The following is a 15,453-nucleotide window of genomic DNA, read 5'->3' on the forward strand; positions in this document are numbered from 1 at the left end:
CTTAACACAGGTGGAGTCCAGAGAGAAAAGTCCTGCTAACACTTTCCTGAAGAAAACTGAATAAAAACAGTATAATTTGAGGAGAAATAAAAAGCTTTTGTCTTTCTTCAGGCCTTGTTTATAGCAGATGACATTTAGCTAACATACAGATGAAAACTCCTTCAGAACTACACAGCCAATCAGGGCATGTACTATCTCAGTGAGCATCATGCCACTCTGCCTGGTTGCTAAGCAACACTACCCGTTCCCATCTTGGTTAGGTGACTTCAACACTGACATAATTAAACCTTAAGTTAAATCTGAATGGTCCCTGCTGTTGCACTTCCAACAAGTATCATAAAATTGGACACTTTCAATAAACTGTTTCTTTAGAGGAGGTTAATTATTGCCACCAATCTCAAGAGAGGTTATTAGGTGAACAGTGTTGTGTAAGTATTATCAGCTTTGCAGATATGCACACACAAAGAAATATTTACTAGCCTGGTTGTCAAGTGCTGACTCACATCTATATTAGTCATTTATTGTAACACACTGATGTCCTGAAAGGTGGGGGAGCTATCTTTCAGTTTACAACTTCCTTGACTAGCTACCTAGCAGAAGGAAGAGGAGAAAATGAGAATGACTTTGCTCACCTGAGTTTGGCAATCTTTATCATGTTTTTGTTAAAAGTTCACAAAGGAAACTGACTCAGCTGTTTTATTAAAGACACCTTTGTCCCCATGTAATAAATAAGCTGTCTGCAACTGAGTGCAAGAAAAGGATAAATGAGAATTCCCGAAGTGTAGGACATGAGCTTCTCATGTAGATCTGCGGAACCTATATTTACTTAATGGCAGACAAATCCAAGGAACCAATCTAGCTCCTGCAGAAGCCAGTGGCAAGATTCTCATGCATTCAACCAGATACAGGGTAAGATCCAAATGAGAAGGGATGAAAATGCTTGGGGTTTCAAAAGGGATAAAGGGAGCCCTTCAACCTGATAGTTACCTCATCAATAATACTCAGAAACAGACTGTAGATCTGGGGTCAAGATAAATTATACAGGGTGCCTCCACTTCTGGGCCTTTAGCCGGTGTTAGAAACTCAGGTATATAAACTATAGGCCTTGGAAACGTATCAATACAGCTTCAGCTGGCGGTATATCACGGGTCCCTCTGCTACCAGCACCACTTTCAACATCTGTCTGCTGGTAGCAGAGGGACTTGGGAGCAGCGGTAGTTTCACCTGTGATATATTGCCAGGTGAAACCACTATCATTCTGCCCCTCATACTGTAGAGGGAGGAGCAAGCTGTATCGCTGGGCTGATGCAGCTTAGTCCTCCCTTGGCTTCTTTAAACTGCTTCCCCGCCCAGTTGAACCATGGAAAGGAGCCCCAACGCTCCTCCCACTTGCCCACCAGCAAGGGGTGCACTGGGGCTAGCTCAGCTGGGGATTGGGAGCCCTTCTGCACCCCAGCTAAGCCATGCAAACAAGCTGTGTTGTCCCAGCCCACGAGGCGCTGAGGTGAAACCGCCTCAGCTCCTGCAGTTTCACCGGCACCTCGAGAGCTGAGGCCAATGTAGCTTGTTTTTTCAGCATTGCAGAATACTGCTAGACCATGATGTTTAGCTGGTGATAACACCACAATGTTGAAAAGCTGATTATTGCCCAGCCCGAAAAAGCTAATCACCAAATGGCACCTTAACCCTAGGTTATGGTTGCGACAATGGAATGTCTAGGCGCCTTTTTTCTGGTGGAATTTACTATTATTGTTGATCATTTCTATAATGCTTTATATTTTAATGAATGAATCTCAAAGTGGTTTATTATACATTAAAAATCAAATAAAACAATCCAGAAAAAAACAAATTCAAGCTTCAAGGAAAGTATTTCAGATCCTTCTCTAAGTGACATTTTGCTTTCCCCAATCACCAACCTGGCATCCAGAGATCTTCAAGTGGTCGCAAGTGGACCCTTGCCTGTCGCAAAATGCATCTGTCGCCTGGCTAGTTTGTAACACTCCCTTTAGCTACCCACATTCACTGTTTGCACAAAACAAATACATCATGAATACATAGAGATCAACAATAAAAAGAGAAAGAAACTGCATGGGAATAAAATGAGACAGAAAGTGAATTGACATTGTCAAAGACAGGCCTAGTTAAGAGATCAGAACAAACCGCCACAGAATTTAGGTATAAGGAAGCCTGAGAATAACCTATGCACATTGACAGCTCTGTCAATTCACACTACATTGAGGCCTTCTTACATAAGTCAAAGCATGCCCCAATTACATTTCAGCTTTGCGTGGTGCTTAATAATAATAATAATAATAATAATAATAATAATAATGGCATGATAACTTCTCTGCACATAATAGACAGGACAAGCACAATGGAAATAATAGCTGTGCCTTCACTCCCTTTTTAAATATACACAGCTGTGTGCTTCAGAGGGTGTGAACAGCTTCCAAAGTGAAAAAACAAACTAGATTAACAGTATAATCCTGTGTATCTTTACTCAGAAGCAAATCCCACTGTGTTCAGTACAGGTTATGTCTAAGTCAGGCATGTCCAAAGTCTGTTTCAGGGGCCTAATCCAGCCCGCCAGTCGGTTTAATCCCGCCCCTGTGGCAGTTTATTTCCTGGGGTAAAATCACCTCAACAACTTCAGTCCTAAAAAAAGCTCAACAACTTCACTTTCATCAAATCTGGCCCTCTTTGAAAAAAGCTGGACACCATTGGTCTAAGCAGACTAAACTTTTTTAAAAAAACCGTTTACTGTTTTGGGTCACTTTGAGTCAAAAAGCAGTATGCAGATAAACAACAATATTATTGGCAAAATGGTAGTTAATTATCATAATGGGATGACAGCAGCTTTGATAGTGTTTGCAAGAATGAAAGAAAAGGGGTATGTGTTTGATTTGTACTATTGCAATAGCTCTTCTACAGAAGACCACAAACCTACAGAAGACTATTCAGAAAAATATAATAAAACTTTGAAAAAGACCAAAATAATGCAGACATGTATTTGTGGAATGGTGTTTGTAGTGTAGCTGATACTATTAGTGCTTTGGAATTTCAACTACCCTTCCTGATCCTGCCAAACATACACACAAAACATACAGGTTTGAAAACTGTGTGTAATCAATGAAAAACGTACAGAACTGATCTCATCCAAAAACTCCTGGAGACAAGCTTGCTCAAACCATTAGTAAGTCAATTGTTTGGACACACATTACAAAGAAAGATGCATGTCCCATGTGCCTAGACATCTGTGTGCAACTCTGAAGTCTGTTGCACTACACAAATAAAAATAAGAGACACGACATTCAATTGCCTACAATATTTTTGTGGATTCAAAGTATGTGGTCAAGAGAGCAGGGTGCCACTGAAACAAGTCCCAGATAAAAGATAATTGCAAAAATATTTTCTCATACCAGCTGTTGAGTATTTTGTTAATGCTAGTAACTGAGGTCTATAAAGAACTTGAGTGGAATTAATCCACAATCAAGTTTGCAACCAATAAGCATTCATAATTAGGCCCATCGTTTCTTTCATTTCACTGGATCACAATTCCACTTTAAATTAGGACTGTATTGTGATGACTAAAACACTGGAAGAAGAGATGCTAAATCAGAAGGATGTGGACTGCAGAGCTGTTTGCACACCACATAGACTAACAAAGCATCTAAGGGTGGTATCCAATGCTAGTCCTACTCAGAGTAGACCAATTCAAGTTAACAGACATGACTAATGCAGGTTTTTCACTTTTAATGGGTCTATTCTGAGAGGGACTTCTTTGGATACAACCCTCACTAATATTACTTTATGATTACATGCTGAAGGAAATGCAAATTCAAAATGAGAAAAAAAATATTGAATTCAAGGACACCGTGATAAAACCACATTTTGAAGTCCACACACTTGTCAGCCACGCATGACACTTTACTGAGATAATGAAACAAGGTGTGTTGAACATTCGAAGAGTGCTAGGCAAATGTTATGAATTATGACGTCAGCCCCAGCGCACACTTTAATCCTATACAACACTGGCTGCTGTAGGGTATGTCACACACAAGATAGAATATTTGCTATGACAGAAAATATCGCCACTTTTCTCCTGTTGTGTGAGAAGACATTATCTCCCCATAGAGGAACACGCCATAGTCAAGAGATATGCAAAGACCTCAATATGTGGGGCTTGCTACTTGGTAGCATCCTGGCTTATCCAGTCCTTGGAGAAACAATGAAGAAAAACTGGTTTCTTAGCTGAGTCTTTTGCAGCAAAAACCACAAAGAGTACTGTATTATGGCAGATTAACTTCTGCAGACAAAATGGGCTCTGGCCCACAATTCTGTCCATCTTACACTTTGCTGATTTCTGTTTATGTCACATGTATTGCTGTGTGTTTCTAGACACTAAAGAACAAAGTCGTGTATCACTTTTGCTACTGACCAGACTCCATGTTTGTAAGAAAGTAAGCAGGAGGCTTTGTACTTTTGCGCCTATGCCTTTGCATTCTCTACCTAGAGAGCCTTCCATCTCTTCTTACAAGCAACTTTACTAGTTATCTCATGAAGGGTTTACCTCACACATACTTGGGAAACAAAGTTCTACACTCCATTTTGCATTGTTGGCACACAAACTTTTTAGTAATTATTACATCCACCAGCGAATTCCTTCATGAGAAATAGAGGGTGGCATATTGGAATACAAAATAGCTTTAAGAAACTTAAACAGAAACTACATATTGCAAAACAGAAATGGGGTTCCTATGTTTACCTCATAACACTAATACAGGAGAAGGGAGAATCAGAGAGGGTGTTTCACCTTTTCTTCTGTAACCTAATGCTCCATTGCAACCCCCTCCCCAAAAAAATTTCTCCCAGTCAGCTTTGACATCACACATAAACTGAAGGGGGAAGAGTTGCAGGGAGAATTTATAGTTGGGGGAAGGGTTAAGCAACCCTATCCTGTCCACCATTCCTTCCATTCCTATGTTTACTAGGTTAGCTTGTACTTCTGTCCTCAGTTACTTTGCTATAAATAAATGAGGGTTTTTTTAATTTAAAAAAATAAGTTGTCTAGTTATCCTGAATTGGTAACATTGCTCTAACTACTATGAATGATATGAAATGGAAAATTATAACAGCAAATGTTCCTGAAATTAAACACATACATTGCAGTCATTGTAAAGTGTCCTGTTCATTTCTGTAGCAGAAACATGATTAACTCTCCCACTTGTACGATGTCCAGTCCAATTCTATGCATGTCTACAGAAGCATATCCAAATGAATGGAGTCTATAGGACAGTAGCCCTAAGTGCCTGAACTTGGCTGGATAGTGCCCAGCTTTTTTCAAAATTAAACTCTGAATGTAACAAAGTGCAGGCTGTAACTGTACTTGGCTGAGCCTTGCATAACCACCACAAATTGAAATGTCGCTGTAAGGGGCATCTATTTAAAAAGGGGAATATCCCTATGGAAACTTCATCACACAGAGGATGTAACAGCAGAAAATCAATTCTGGGCCTCATTTCCCACACCATTCTGAATCCCTCCCAATTTTCTCATGACAAATAGAAAGGGTATATCAGAGCTTTGAACTAACCCTCTCTGAAGCCAGAACCTGTTTATAGCTTCATCCTCTGCAGGTTTACACTGAACTACAGTATGTCTTCGCGAGTTCAGTTCGGCTGACTACCAAGTGTGCACAGCTTTACTTTTTCAGAAGCGCAGACGTGCTAAAGGCAGGATTCACCAGCAAAGCATTGGAAATTCACAGCTGTAGCTGTGCATTTAATAAAAAGTCCTGCAACCTTTGGCTTCGTTTCTCGTTCTCACCCTTTCCACGAAATGCATACTGCCTTTTACTCGCCAGGGCGGCGCCATTAAACCAAGCGGAATGGATTTCACTTGCGACTAAAAATGCTGAGGCGAGGGCTGCGCCCCTCCGCCAACCCCGCACCCAGGAGGGCGGGCTCCCTATTCCTGCAGGCACGTGCCAATGATTTCGGTCCTTTGCCAAGCACAAGTTACTGTGACGAGGCAAAGCAAACAGGAGGAGGAGATCCTGCGGGTGACGCCGCCATTCCGCCCAGCGGCCTGACTAGCTTCCTCATCTGCTCGCCAACGACCACTGCGCTTTGAGCCGCAAGAGCCGCGCCCTGCCCCGCCGCGCTCTTTCCTCGCAGCCGGGACGCCTCCTAAGCCCCCGCCTCTCAGGTGCCTCTTTGTCCCGTCCCGCCCGCACTCCCGCGCTTCCCTGCGCAGACCCCGCATCCCGATGCATGCTGGGATTCGTAGCCAGCGCCCGCCGCGCGCGAGGGCCGAGCCTCCATTTCCCGGCGGGCCCCGCGCAGCTCATAGAACAGCCACGCGTGCGCAGCCGTGCTGTTTGTTTGCGTCTGAGCGGAGCCCTTCCGAGGAGCGGAGTGCTGGCCTGGAAGAGGGAAGTGGCGGCGAGAAGGCTCCTGGGAGTCGGCCTCAACCAGAGCGGCCGAGGCTCCGGCTTCCGGCGGCGAGCAGGCCGAAGCGAGGCCTTCCCTGAGCGGCCCCCGCCCCCGCCGGCGGGCTGAATGGGGCTTGCGAGGGGCTCGGCTGCGGGAGGGAGCGAGCTGCGCCTCCGCTTTGGCCGTCCCGTGAGCTCCGGAGCGAGCGCCTCTCTCGCTCCGCTCCGCTAAGGGGGCCGCCCTCGACTGGGCCGCGCGAGGGTGCTGCGAGGAGAGGGTGCAGCGGTCCCCGCTCGGAAGCAAAGGAAAGTGGGGCGCGGCGGTTGCTGGTTTTTCCCATTTGGGACGAGGCCGGATAAAAGGAGAACGCCTTTCCTTCCTCCTCCTCCTCCATACAGAGCGGCCTGTGGCTTAATCAGCTGTCGCCTCCGTTTGGGCGATCCGTGGAAGGCGGCGATGGAATCGACCGCGAATCCGTGCTAAAGAAAAGAAGGGATTTTCCGGGCCACCAACAACGCCTTAACGCCTCGCCCCTAAAGCGAAGACTCTTGGACCTCGGACCCTGACGCGTGGGGCAGGGCTTGTGGGTATAAAGATGAACAGATACCTCCCAGTAGCTCGGCAACACTTCTTGGCTGCTCTGGCCAGCACCAGTGTCGTGGTGAAGTCCATATGTGCCATCGTCATCTTGCTCTACTTTCTCTCCTTTGCTGTGGACACTGTGTATGGGCTCGGGGTGACGCCTGGGTTTCTCTTCCCACCCAACTTTTGGATTTGGACATTAGCAACCCACAGTGTGGTGGAACAACACATCTGGGATGTAGGTGTGAGCCTGGCTACTATAGTGGTGGCAGGGAGGCTGCTGGAGCCGCTATGGGGAGCCCTGGAGCTCTTGATCTTCTTTGCAGTGGTGAATGTATCAGTGGGGCTCTTGGGGGCCTTTGCTTATCTTCTCACCTATATGGCATCATTCAATCTGTCTTACCTGTTTACCGTTCGCATCTATGGCATGCTGGGCTTCCTTGGTGGGGTCTTGGTGGCTCTCAAACAGACCATGGGTGACAGTACTGTCTTGAAGGTACCTCAGGTGCGGATGAAGGTTGTTCCCATGCTTTTGCTCCTGATCCTGGCAGTTCTGAGATTGACCACCCTCATCGAAAGCAATGTCTTGGCCTCTTACGGTTTTGGAGTCCTCTCCAGTTGGATATATCTCCGTTTTTACCAGAGGCACAGCCGAGGACGTGGTGATATGTCAGACCACTTTGCATTTGCCACATTTTTCCCTGAGATCCTACAACCAGTGGTTGGCTTGCTAGCCAACCTTGTGCACAGCGTCTTGGTCAAAGTGAAAGTCTGTCGAAAAACAGTGAAACGTTATGATGTTGGTGCCCCTTCATCTATTACTATCAGCTTACCAGGAACAGATCCTCAGGATGCTGAACGGAGAAGGTAATATTCCTGCAATATAAAACTTTTTGGAGACTACTTATGTTCACTGTTGAACATTGGTGAGAAGGAAATGGAGGAAGTCATCTAATTCAATATTTTAAAAGTGTCTTCTATATTGCTGGTACTCCATTTGTGCCTATCAGGATCTTTTAAAAAAATCAAAATCTGGGGATTCAAGATTTTTTGAAGCTCAGTGTGCTTGTTCTGTCTTTGTATAGGAGTAGCCCAGTTATAGTCAGCAGGCTGATGTACAGTGGTACCTCAGGTTACATACGCTTCAGGTTATATACGCTTCAAGTTACAGACTCCACTAACCCAAAAATAGTACCTCAGGTTAAAAACTTTGCTTCAGGATGAGAACAGAAATCGTGCTCTGGCGGTGCGGCAGGAGGCCCCATTAGCTAAAGTGATGCTTCAGGTTAAGAACGGACCTCCTGAACGAATTAAGTACTTAACCCGTGGTACCACTGTATAACATCAAACAAAACAATCCAGAATAAAACAAATTCAAGCTTCAAGGAAAATATTTCAGGTCCTTCTCTAAGTGACATTTTGCTTTCCCCAATCACCAGCCTGGCATCCAGAGATCTCCACGTGGTCGCAAGTGGACCCAAGCCAAGATGAACCTGTTACCTGGCTAGTTTCTAACACTGTTTGTGGTGTATTTTCAGATTTTCTAAAATCTGCTACAGACAACCCCTGCATTTCCACAGCACCATGTTGTTTCTGCAATATGTAAAAGGGAGACAAGTATGCAAGTACATGGGGGAAACTAAACATTGGGACCTCAAACTATCAACGTGTTCATGTTTCCCATCTGTTTGCATACATATCTGAAGTGACATGAAGGAATTGTACCAGACAAGTGTTCCCTGCAGGGACAGCCCAGCACGTACTGTTTGCTGAATCACTGGGTGCAGAAGGACTTACTAAGTACAGTGGTACCTTGGGTTAAGTACTTAATTCGTTCCGGAGGTCCGTTCTTAACCTGAAACTGTTCTTAACCTGAAGACCACTTTAGCCTATGGGGCCTCCTGCTGCCGCCGGAGCACGATTTCCGTTCTCATCCTGAAGCAAAGTTCTTAACCCAAAGTACTATTTCTGGGTTAGCAGAGTCTGTAACCTGAAGTGTATGTAACCTGAAGCGTATGTAACCCGAGGTACCACAGTAATGTGTAGTAAACTGCTTTGCATTTCATTCTTTAGAATATAAAGCAGTATAGAAATTTAAGTAATAATAATAGTAATAAATTCAACAGGGGGAAAGGAGCCTAGACATTCCATTGTGGTGCCCGTAACCTACATTTATATGTCAAAATCCTAACACTGACTGCAAATACACTAAAGAGTTAAGACCCATGAAGAGAAGTTGCATTAATTTTTTATTTGTGCACAGAATCCATACAAAAACATTTAATCCATCCAAACACTTGTTTAAAAAACAAGCAAAAATCTTTAAAAAGTCAAGACTATTAATATTTAGTTGTTATAATAAGTATATTAATGAATATTTAGATGCTCTTCTAGTAAACGTAGGTGTAATTAAGGAGTATGAGAATAGCACTGCTTCTGAAATAAAAACAATACAATTTACTCCTGTGTCAAACTGAAGAGCTTAGCAGTGCAGTTCTGAGTTTCTACATTTACCTGGGAGTAAGTCCCGCCACAGGATTGCAGCAAGCTTGTCCTTTGCCAGTGGTGCTGCATATTGACACTTAAAGCTTAGTTCAGTTGTAGTCATGTTTTTGTAGTCACACTAACTCCAATAACGTTTCTTTAAAAAAGAAATTCTAAGAACTGTTTTTGGTTCATAAACAACCAAAAACTTTTCTTTGCAAACTATCTAGTTAAACACTGCCAATGAGTATCCAACTTAAAATCTTATTGTGCTTTTCACAGATTACTGGCATACATTTTTAAAAATGCAAAAGTGTATGTATACTTTTTCTTGCTTCAGTCCTGTTTGAAGACTGTAGTAATCCAGTATTTTAGTAGTCTAAAGCAAGTCAGCAATTTCAGTAATTGCCACACCTATATATGTCTCTTGCTTTTAACTTAGTTTCGCATTTCCAAATGAAAGAGCTGAAAGAATCTGATGATGAAAGTCATTATTGTGCACTTTACACCATCAAAATGCAGAACTCTGAATGCCTGGAGCAAATTGAATGATTAAGTCAAGTTGTCAGGCAGTTAATAGCACTATGTGTGTAGATATAACTGTGCAGTGTGTTCCACTAATACAGCTTTCAGCAGTGTTCAGCTCTGAAACATTTTTAACAAAGCTAGGTGTGATTTTTAACTGTATTGCCTAAAATATAGGTGTTAAAATCACCTAGTACAACACTGTGCTAATGCCCATTTGAGCCAACTATTGTCCCAATTACATATGCAGAAGATCTATTGTGTCTTTTAAAGGGTTGCCAGCTTTTTTCAGCTTAGGAGAAGCTTATCCCACATGTCCCAATGGCATGCTTAGAGCTCTGCTTGGCACAAAGGAAGCCTTGCTCGCACAGGAGCTCCAGGCAGAATGGATATGACAAATCCCTTACTATTTTCTTCTAGGAAGGCAAAGAGTCCACATGTATTCACTTTGTGCTAGTAAAATATTCACCTCATGAATGGGAATATTCTGAAAGATAGGGATGCTCCAAATATTGTTGGCCTCAAACTCTCCATCAGCACCCCCAGCCAGCATGGCCAGTGCTCAGGAATGATGGACACTGCAGGTCAGCAATCCCTGGAGGGCCCAAGGTTAGCCACCCCTGTTTTTTAGGTGTTCAGCATGCATATTGGAACAATTGAATGATCACTATTTGATTATGATGAGCAATTTGGTGCAGATCTAAATAATTATTTGATTGTATCAAAGGCAGAAGTAGATAGGACCCAGCAACAGACTACCTCTTCTCTGAATATCAAGGTTATCTCTGAATATCAAGGTTAAGTGCTGGTACATATGAGAACTTGTAGCTGTACATATGCTGGTAGAATCCAGCTCCTGTCAGCCCCAAACAGCATGACTAATGGACAGGGGTGACAGAATTTAGAGGCCAGTGACATCTGGAGGTCACAGGTTCCTCATGCCTTTGAAGGTTATCAGAATAGCTGAATGTAGCCTTGAATGCTGTTTTTAGGTGAAAATGAGGAAATACAACATTTCTAAAATGGTGGTTGTTGGCATCCGTCTGTATCGAGAAACAATGGAATGGACCTAAGAGGGGTGAAGTAAAACCGCCACGTTAGCAGCACCGAAGTGACCTCCCCAGGCCTCAAGCCTGGGAAGTGTGTATGGTGGTCCTGGGCTGCTCAGACAGCGACAACCCCCTCTTGGCCTCCCTGATGTGATCCAAAATGAAGCAGAGCAATGTTTGGTACCAGCATGGCTGCAGGAGTTGCCAGAAAGAGGCATACGAGGAACCATCCAACAGTCTTAGGGACTTCCTCCAGATTTGTGTAGGGTTTACTCCTGAGCTTTTTCATCTCCTGGAGATAGCCCACAAGGCAGCGGAGGTTTAGGATCAGAGTTTTCCTTCTCATAGATGTTTTGCCTTCCCAGGTTGACAAGCCCCATCTGCCTATCACTTCCCTCTACAGCATGTGTAGAAACTGCCTTCTTGACCACTCATCCGCTCTATCCGCTGGAGCCTGTCTCTGCATGCAAAGGAAGTCCCTAACTCACTAAGGGTTTGAGACCCATCAGCTACCCTCATCTGGTTTCTTGGGGTGTTTCTGCTGTCGTATGCTGACAGTTTCTAGGAGCCACAGGTGAGAGTTGAGTGCAGGATGGGGACCAAAGGTGGACCAGCTGCCCCAGAAGGAGCACGATGTGTGCAGTAGTTTGACTTCACCCCAGAGACACATTCCATTGTCTCTCATGACAGACAGATGCCAACAACGACAAATTCCCTGATTGCAACGGCACATCATTTCAGGCTGTTGCTCGCAGAGCCGTTTCCAATTCCACTCACAATGCACATGATTGGGGTTGTGCTTTCTATCCTTGGAGGGTTGGCCAAGGGTGTCTGTGGCCTTCCCAGCCTTAGAGGGTCTCTGGACTCCTTTGGTGACTTGCACTAGAAAATACCCCTCTCATGAAATATGCCACTTAATATGCAAACTAACCTACATTCACCATGGGTCATTTTCTCATTCTGTAGACAACTGGCCCTGAAGGCACTGAATGAGCGGTTGAAGCGTGTAGAAGATCAGTCGTCATGGCCCAGCATGGAGGATGAAGAAGAAGAAAACATCAAGGCTGATACTCCATTGCTACCCGAGAAGAGCCGGGACTCTGTCACTGCAGGGAAAGCAGGCAGCCAGGAGTCCAGCCTCATTACCTTTGAGGATGCCCCCTCTCAGTTGTGACCATGAGGCACCTGCTGTACTCTTCTACGTGTCCCTGTATGCCAGAGCTGCTAATGATCCTTCACATGTCCTTCCTCACAGTGCTGCCTGTTCTGCAGGAAGCAAAACACTGTGCCTGCTGGCCCTGAGGGAGACCACACGTCCCTTCCAATGTTTGTTCGCCACACTTGGCTGGTGCCAAGTCCCAGGACTCATGGTGAAAACTGTTTGCACAGATCTGGGATTTGGGCTGTTGTCATCGGAGGGATGCCTGGAATTGAGAATTTCTCAGAATTGGCAGGCCAGAGGGAGAGCCGCATCTCTTCTGCCCAATAAGGAGTGTTCATCTTAATAAAGCAACCTGCAAAATCTCCAAGAAGTAGCTGCCATTGTGGCTATTATCACATGTATGTGTGTGCGTGTTTGGCTCCTTCTGGCTGGCAGTTCCAGTCAACCTGTGTGGGGCCCTAGCTTGCCCAGCGTGGCTCCTGTTTTTGAGCTATAACTGCTAGACCACTGTATAATCCCACCAGGGCATCCCAGAGCAAGCTCAGCAAGCAACACAGCACTTTCCCTCTTGATTTTATTTTACCTTGGCAGCATTGGTTGTCAAAACAACTCTGCAACTCCCCCTTTTCCTTTCAGAGTTGGCTTTGTTGTTGATTAAATGAGCAAGCACTTTAAACAAATGCTTTGCTGTATTAACCCTCCCTCCTTACAGATTTGGTAGCCCTGAGGAGCTCTGCCAAAACAAGTTGCTGGGTTAGGCATTCGCAGAACCAGCAGCTTAAAGCCTTTTAATAACAGCATAGCCACTCGGTCCACCTCTTGAATTCTTGACATTGATGGCTTTAGGGATAAAGAGCAGGTTGCTACTAGTATGTGGACTACCTTGTGGAAAAGCATTATCTCAGATTTTCCATAGGACTCAGAGGGAATTAATTTCATTTCTGTTCTTTAGCCTTTGGTTGTTCTTCATTTTCCTTTTGCGGTGATTCAAATGACAAAGCTGCTTTGTCTTAGGTGGGGTGCCCATACATTCACAGGATGTTGGAATGAACTCCTTGCTACAGTAGAATATATGTTGCTGGTTCTGTTTGATTTTAAAAGGTGCTTTTTGTGGGACCCTTGACATTTCTTCTGATGCCTGCTTTTTCTCTTTGGTTAGATCATTATTAGCCTCTTCCTCTCCTCTGGGATGAGATGCTTTTTCTTCCCTTTCTTTTTTTTTTTTTTGTGGGTTGGCAAGGCCTAAGATGTTTTGCCTTGACACCCAACCCCAAAGTATCCCAAAGGGTACAACTCACACAGCTGGAGGACTGGGTGAGGGGACACTTAGCAGAACAGGAAGAGAGTGTGAGACACTGTTGTGATAATTTTTTTAAAGGACCACGAGGTTTTGTCAACCAGGTAATGAAACACAATTTCAGTATCAATAAACAGTTCTTTTGAAGAATGCTTCTTGATTGGCTTTGTAAACCTTCCTTTGTATATGACCATGTAAGCCTCCTAGTTGGAGAAGTTTCCAAATGTTGGGGTCTTGTCGTCTTTTGTGGTTTCACTCAAGACAGCTTTATAGTTGAAGAACACAGACACAAGGCTGAAAAGGCTTTTAACCAATTTAGGGAAGTGATTAGCTTTACTGGCATAAAAGACTGAAGGACAGTCACTTCACTTCTGAAGGCTTGACTTTTGACATCTTTTCAGGTAACTTCTAAGTCTTACTATATTTCTATCCTGCTTTTGTCTAGGATGATGTTTTTTTCCTCACCCCTGCAGCATCCGTATAAGGTACCACTATGCAGTAATGAGTGGCCCAGACAAGACTGGGGATTTCTGCAAAACTCTTTAACTGAGTACTTAGACCTGCTCAGTAGGCACTTCTACTAAGAGCTGCTTCACACAATATGAATTTCCTTTACCAAAAGGAAATCTCACCTGGCAAGTTGCTGTGAAAGGCAGTTGTATACTTTTTTCGTGTGTTGCTTTGGTAGATTAATAAAAAGACAGAAAAGATAATTTTATTGTTACACATTTGGAATACAGGCAGCAACCATTTTAGGCACATCCAATATGTGCGCAACCGCGCCAAACCTAGAAGTGACCCGAAAACATCACAAAAAGGGGCAGGGGTAGAACAGGGTGTTTGGAGGCTTTTTCAATGGTGTTTCAAATATACACGATTTCGCCTTGCAATGTAACCCCCATGTAAATTGGGAGTTACCTGTACTTTCTCTTTTCATTCCTTCTTTCACTTAATGTTTTCTACATGGAAGCATTTACATGTAGGACATTCATCTTGTGTGAAGTTATCAGTACTAAACGTGATGCTCATTAAGAAGTGGTGATTGTTGAGGGGGCTTGATGGGGTCAATTTTATAATTTTTCAAGCAGACGTAACTGACTTCCTTGGGTAGGTACTTCTAAAAATATTGAATACTAATGCAGCTGTCTGTGAGTTCTAAGCCATTGCAATCTGTTTCTACACAAGACGCATGAGAAATACAGTGTTTTAATACTCTTAGGCCAGGTTCTGATTCTGTTGCAAAATAAGATTTTTGTACTAAATCTCAGAAAGATGTTGCGCATCACTTCGTTTTGACAGGAAATGTATTGGAATAGCTCAGTCAGTATAGCATGAGACTCTTAATCTCAGGGTTGTGAGTTTGAGCCCCACGTTGGGTGAAAAATTCCTGCATTGCAAGGCTTGGACTAAATGACCCTCAGAGTGGCTGGAGAAACCCAGCCAGATGGGCGGGGTATAAATAATAAATTAGTATTATTATAATGGTCCCTTCCAATTCTACAATTTTATGATTCTATTATTCTACTGGGTGCTTCACAACACCACCCTGATAATCCTAACTGTAACCCTTGTACCATAAATGTTGGTCGTAACTTGCAAACAACCATGATTTGTAATTTCGAAATCGTGTGTCTCATCCTGGAACAAGGATACAATACCAGGGACCTGTGCCAACAGACAGCATTAACAGTAGCCACTGTTGCACGGAAGCTAATTGATAGCCAGCTACTGGAGACACAGTACTAACAAAGGTTCCAAGGAATCGCTACTTAAATTCATAACCTTGCATTCAGTATGTGGAAAGGTTTTATAGCCTGTGGTGGGTTGTTAATAAGAATTAGAATTTATATACCGCCCTATACCTGGAGATCTCATTCCTGTTAGGGAGATGTTTTGTGAGTAAATAGATTGGGTGGAGTT

At 43.8% G+C, this 15,453-nt stretch overlaps 1 protein-coding gene and 1 long non-coding RNA gene across 2 annotated transcripts in view; one reads left to right on the forward strand and one right to left on the reverse strand.

The window, feature by feature from the left end:
- The window catches only part of LOC308577849, a 58,468-nt gene extending 52,248 nt beyond the window's left edge, over positions 1-6,220 (reverse strand). Inside the window, exon 1 of the long non-coding RNA XR_014003720.1 lies at positions 5,594-6,220. This is a non-coding gene — a long non-coding RNA (uncharacterized lncRNA). The remainder of the gene's footprint in view (positions 1-5,593) is intronic.
- Positions 6,221-6,385: 165 nt separating this feature from the next.
- Positions 6,386-13,683, forward strand: TMEM115 (transmembrane protein 115). Its single transcript, XM_081178041.1, has 3 exons — positions 6,386-7,883; positions 12,041-12,482; positions 12,520-13,683. Exons 1-2 carry the CDS (start codon positions 7,030-7,032, stop codon positions 12,246-12,248), a joined length of 1,062 nt encoding a protein of 353 aa, XP_081034167.1. The 5' UTR covers positions 6,386-7,029; the 3' UTR covers positions 12,249-12,482; positions 12,520-13,683.
- Positions 13,684-15,453: the final 1,770 nt, after the last annotated feature.

Source organism: Podarcis bocagei (genome assembly GCF_964188305.1).
Source record: "Podarcis bocagei genome assembly, chromosome: 2".
Taxonomy (NCBI): Eukaryota; Metazoa; Chordata; class Lepidosauria; order Squamata; family Lacertidae; genus Podarcis; species Podarcis bocagei.

Excerpts from the sequence above, each read along its gene's own strand:
- TMEM115 (XM_081178041.1), top strand. The coding sequence starts at position 7,030 with ATGAACAGATACCTCCCAGTAGCTCGGCAACACTTCTTGGCTGCTCTG. Across the intron at positions 7,884-12,040 it reads CAGGATGCTGAACGGAGAAG|ACAACTGGCCCTGAAGGCAC; the intron begins GTAATATTCCTG and ends CTCATTCTGTAG.